The following is a 4,927-nucleotide window of genomic DNA, read 5'->3' as shown; positions in this document are numbered from 1 at the left end:
TGACGGATGGCACGGCACGGCATGGCGTCTGCGTGGCACGGCCCCCAAGACAAAAAGGAAAACGCCGGTCCACGGCGCTCGCATCTGTTGCATGCAATGCAATGCATAGTTGCACAGTTGCACTGCACACCGAAACCTTTTGTTTTGCATGGGCTCTTCTCGTCAAGCGAGTCGTCACCTACGTATGCTAAACGCTTCTTGGGCTGCTTGCAGCTCGCATTCATATCGTTGCCACCTACACAGCACTCCCCCCGTAGCCATATATAGCTTGCTCGCATAAACGTCAAAAAGGAGACTCTTTTGGCCCTCTTCCGGCACCGGCACCGGCACCGGCACCAGCGCCAATCTAGCTAGTCAGTTTAGCTTCGCTCCTTCGCTTGCTTGCAAGTAACAGCCTCTCTCGTGTCCAAAAAGAAAGTCTTTCTCTGGAAAGGAGAGAAGGATCATCATCACCAGGATCAAGAAAGAACTCGTCGATTCCTTACCCCTTCCGTCTTCTTCTGATCTCAGCTCTATCCACTAGCTAGGAGATGGACATGAACAACGGGTGGCTTGGCTTCTCCTTGTCTCCTTCGGCAGCGAGCAGGGGCGGCTACGGCTACGGCGACGGAGGCGGCGGAGCGAGCGCGAGCGCGTGCGGGGATGGAGAGGGCTCTTGCCCCTCGCCTGCCGCGGCTGCCTCGCCTCTCCCTCTCGTGGCCATGCCGCTCGATGACTCTCTGCACTATAGCTCTGCTCCAGGTAAACTGCATGCACGCTTATTACTATGTCTGTAGGGTACAGAGGAAGCAGCTTATTTTCCTTCTTTTTTTTGGGTTATGATCGACGCCGTGCGGCGGCGGTACTGGTGTTTGTGGAGCACAACTCCTTTCCTTTTGTCAACACTCTTCTTCCTGGCACTGTTTGTTGCCAACATGGGGGGCGTGTTTGGTGGGGCTCCGCCGGCCCCCGCTTCTTCTTCACCGGAGCCGCGGAACCACAGAGCTGCGCGTTTCTCCTTCTATGGCCATCGGTTGTTGCCGCTCCGGTGTCGGGCATATATATGTCTCTGTTTCGAGAACTTCGGCTAGCTAACAGTACTACCAGAATCTTGAAATCATGCGTCTCCTATACATGTATTCTTCACTCGAGAGCTTGGTGTTAAAAAAAACTAAATCTTAGTTACCAAGATTCAGTGGGAACTGGCAACCGATTTCGTCACGACATGCTAAGTGAAGCAAAAGGACAAACTCTTCTTTGGTCTCCGGAATGATCTTGGATTGTGTTCAATTATTCACATTACTTTTAATAAAAACAAAAAAAGATCAGTTAGTACCAGTTGTTTACATTAGGGAAGGCCGGCCGGGCAACTTGCTGCTGTTTGTGAAGTCTCAGTGAACGTAAGGCAGCACCTGCGCTGAACTGCACTGCACTCCACAGCACTCGTTGGCCTTGGCCCATGTCGCGCGCTCTCTCGAAAAGGAGGCATCATTTCATTGAGCATGTCCGTTCTTTGTACCGTTCCTGTGCAGATTGGAGGCACGGCGCAGCAGAAGCCAAAGGGCCCAAGCTCGAGGACTTCATGAGCATCACTTGCAGCAACAAGAGCAGTGGCCGCAGCCTCTACGACAGCTGCGGCCACCACGACGACGAGCAGGCCAGCAAGTACCACGAGGTCCACGGCATCCACCCCCTCTCGTGCGGGTCGTACTACCACGGCTGCATCAGCAGCGGCGGCGGCGGCGGAGGCGGCATTGGCCTGGGGATCAACATGAACGCGCCGCCCTGCACCGGCGGGTTCCCGGACCACCAGCACCACCAGTTCGTGCCGTCGTCGCACCACGGCCAGTACTTCCTGGGCGCCCCAGCCGCAAGCGCGGGCCCGCCAGCAGGCGCAGCAATGCCGATGTACAACGCCGGCGGCGGCAGCGTTGTCGGCGGCTCCATGTCCATCTCCGGCATCAAGTCCTGGCTCCGGGAGGCCATGTACGTGCCTCCGGAGCGACCGGCGGCGGCTGCGCTGTCGCTCGCCGTGACGGATGACGTCCCGCCGGCCGAGCCGCCGCAGCTGCTGCCGGCGCCGTTGCCGGTGCACCGCAAGCCCGCGCAGACGTTCGGGCAGCGGACGTCGCAGTTCCGTGGCGTCACCAGGTTGGCCTTAGTTGATGTGCTGCGCGCATCAGCGCATGCATGCGTACATGCTCAGGATCTCGCAACGTCGTTCCTAGCTTGATCGATCGTCCTGATGCGTGCGTGTGTCTAAATGGATCTATCTGCAGGCACAGATGGACCGGGCGGTACGAGGCTCACCTGTGGGACAACACTTGCAGGAAGGAAGGCCAGACTAGGAAAGGGAGGCAAGGTGAGTGAGAGCTTAGCATCCAATTCCATTTTCTAGCCTCCTCAATGTTTGGCTGAATGCATTCGATTCGAACGTTAACTCACCTTCTTGTTCTTGCAATGCCAATGCAATGTCAACAACGACGAGCAGTCTACCTAGGTGAGCTACTGCAAGCCTCCTCCTAGCTGTTTGTTGCTCCACATGCTCACCACCATGTCTTTGCTATGACTGTGGCTGCTCTAGGCGGCTATGACAGGGAGGAGAAGGCTGCGAGGGCTTATGACCTGGCAGCTCTCAAGTACTGGGGCCCCTCGACTCACATAAATTTCCCGGTACGTTTACTGATGGCTCCCTTCGTCCCCTTCTCACGGCGACCTTAATTTACTACTAACTCCATGCATGAAATTAAGAAAAAGGGCCCTGTAGCTCAACGTAGGGGGCCGGCGCAGGCCTCGTTCTTCACTATTCATCGTCCATGCGCTCTTTATTCTTGCATTTGATGAATGGCTGGTACACGTTTCCTGATCCACTGACCTCCGATCTAAATAATGCCCGTAGCTGAGCCACTACGAGAAGGAGCTGGAGGAGATGAAGCACATGTCGAGGCAGGAGTTCATTGCACACCTGAGAAGGTACTGCATGATAGCAGTTCTTATTTACACCGCATGCATGCTGCACTAAGAGTTTATGTGCATGGGAACAAACACAATTGCATTACAGCGTACTGCTGCTACCACTAGTAGTAGAGAGAATTTGGTTTGAATGCATGCATGCATGCATGGAATCTTTCACGTGCCAATTTCAGAAGAGCCCTGTGCCCCTGAGCTGAGGCATCACTAGAAACAAAAGCTGGCTGCCTGCGCACTGTTGTTTCTGAATCCCCCTTTTTTTTGTTCACATGCATCCAAAACTGTATCAAAAACATCTGCCCAACGCGGCAACGCCGGCCGCTTACGAAAGTTGTTGCTGCCAAATTTATATTCCTGCAGGAACAGCAGCGGCTTCTCGAGGGGAGCATCCATGTACAGAGGAGTGACAAGGTGCCGTGCTGCAAGTCTGCTCGCCCATTTTTGCACCCCACCTGCTGCCTTTTCCAACACCCCAAAACTTCTAGCCATCTCACATCCGAGTCTGGGCACAGCTCTGTGCCTCTCTCTGTTGGGAGTTCTGAGTTTTCTGAACTCACACGCACGCACACGCATCCGCCTGCTGCTTGTGTATAAAGTATAAACCTTTTCTTGTCCTCTGCTTGTTCCCCATGCAAACGTTTGCAGGCATCACCAGCACGGGAGATGGCAGGCCAGGATTGGGAGGGTCGCTGGCAATAAGGACCTGTACCTTGGCACATTCAGTAAGTTCTTGTCACTTGTGCAGTACTACTGTACTGTACTTAGCTTTTTTTTACGCCAAGTTCACTATAATATAAAGTCTCCAGTTTTAGTAAAAAAGTAAACGAATTTGTGTTGTGAAAGCACTCGCCTTGTGATCTTTTTTCTCCCCCCTGATAGTAGTAACAATTAATAAATTTGCGCAGGCACGCAGGAGGAAGCGGCGGAGGCGTACGACATCGCGGCGATCAAGTTCCGTGGCCTCAACGCGGTGACCAACTTCGACATCAGCAAGTACGACGTGAAGCGCATCTGCGCCAGCACCCACCTCATCGGCGGCGGCGACGCGTGCAGGCGCTCCCCGACGCGGCCGCCGGACGCGGCGCCGGCGCTCGCAGGTGGCGCCGACCGCTCGTCGGACGCGCCGGGCGACCAAGCCGCGTCCGACAACTCGGACACCTCCGACGGCCACCGCGGCGCCCACCTGCTGCACGGCCTCCAGTACGGCCACCCCATGAAACTGGAGGCCGGGGAGGGAAGCAGCTGGATGGCGGCGGCGGCGGCAGCGCGGCCGGTGCCCGGCGTGCATCAGCTACCGATGTTCGCGCTGTGGAACGACTGTTGATTGTGGCAATGGCAACCTGGTTGGTAGAGTACGTAGTAGTTAGTGAAGAAATGCATGTCATTGCACCTGCATGCGCATGCGCGAGCACGAGGTGTAATAACTTTCGGCAGTAGAAGTGGCGGTGAAGAAGTGGACGACACGGCCTGGGGAAGGACATGCATGGCGTACTGCCTCCCTGCAAGCGAGATGCATGCATGTTGCACACGCTCGCCGTTTCTTCGCAAGATGGCGACAATTTTGCCGCAATATGTAATGTAATGGTTCCACATGCATGCATGTTATTCTTCAATGAAACACCCCACTAGTAGTTATCTGATTTTTGTGATGACGTTGGCAAACTAAGCTCGCCAGCTTTTTGCGGAGTAGTGATACAAAAACTTACATGCATGGTCGGTGGGTGTAGTAGATTGATCTAATAATAAAGTGTTCATATTAGTGCAAGAATTTGGAAAAATGATGCATATGCGGACTAAATTTTGGTAGAGTGCAAAAATGGCTGCTTTCAATTTTTTGTAGGATCTCTTGGTTTTACCTAGCCCAATCATTCTCCATCATTGTTATCTAACTTATCTTGTCTCTGCAATATGTTAGTCATAGGGTGTGTTTAGTTTGGCTTTGGCTTTTACCCCCTAAAAGCCAAAAGCTAAACCAAAG

General features: G+C 53.9%; 1 protein-coding gene across 2 annotated transcripts; it reads left to right on the top strand.

Annotated features, from left to right (window-relative positions):
* Window positions 1-232: 232 nt before the first annotated feature.
* On the top strand, window positions 233-4,596 carry LOC103631785 (AP2-like ethylene-responsive transcription factor CRL5). 2 transcript variants are annotated; one of them, XM_008653282.2, is made up of 9 exons: window positions 233-741; window positions 1,512-2,130; window positions 2,259-2,341; window positions 2,471-2,479; window positions 2,564-2,652; window positions 2,879-2,952; window positions 3,310-3,360; window positions 3,595-3,671; window positions 3,855-4,596. In XM_008653282.2, exons 1-9 carry the CDS (start codon window positions 531-533, stop codon window positions 4,271-4,273), a joined length of 1,632 nt encoding a protein of 543 aa, XP_008651504.1. In that variant the 5' UTR covers window positions 233-530; the 3' UTR covers window positions 4,274-4,596. The 2 variants fall into 2 exon arrangements, with proteins under 2 accessions (XP_008651504.1, XP_008651506.1); XM_008653284.2 differs by lacking the exon at window positions 3,310-3,360.
* Window positions 4,597-4,927: the final 331 nt, after the last annotated feature.

Source organism: Zea mays, chromosome 1 (assembly GCF_902167145.1).
Source record: "Zea mays cultivar B73 chromosome 1, Zm-B73-REFERENCE-NAM-5.0, whole genome shotgun sequence".
In the NCBI taxonomy this organism is placed as follows: Eukaryota; Viridiplantae; Streptophyta; class Magnoliopsida; order Poales; family Poaceae; genus Zea; species Zea mays.
The sequence above is the reverse complement of the archived record's forward strand: the minus strand, read 5'-3'. Positions and strand labels throughout refer to the sequence as shown.

Excerpts from the sequence above, each read along its gene's own strand:
- LOC103631785 (XM_008653282.2), top strand. The coding sequence starts at position 531 with ATGGACATGAACAACGGGTGGCTTGGCTTCTCCTTGTCTCCTTCGGCA. Across the intron at positions 742-1,511 it reads GCACTATAGCTCTGCTCCAG|ATTGGAGGCACGGCGCAGCA; the intron begins GTAAACTGCATG and ends GTTCCTGTGCAG. Across the intron at positions 2,131-2,258 it reads CAGTTCCGTGGCGTCACCAG|GCACAGATGGACCGGGCGGT; the intron begins GTTGGCCTTAGT and ends ATCTATCTGCAG.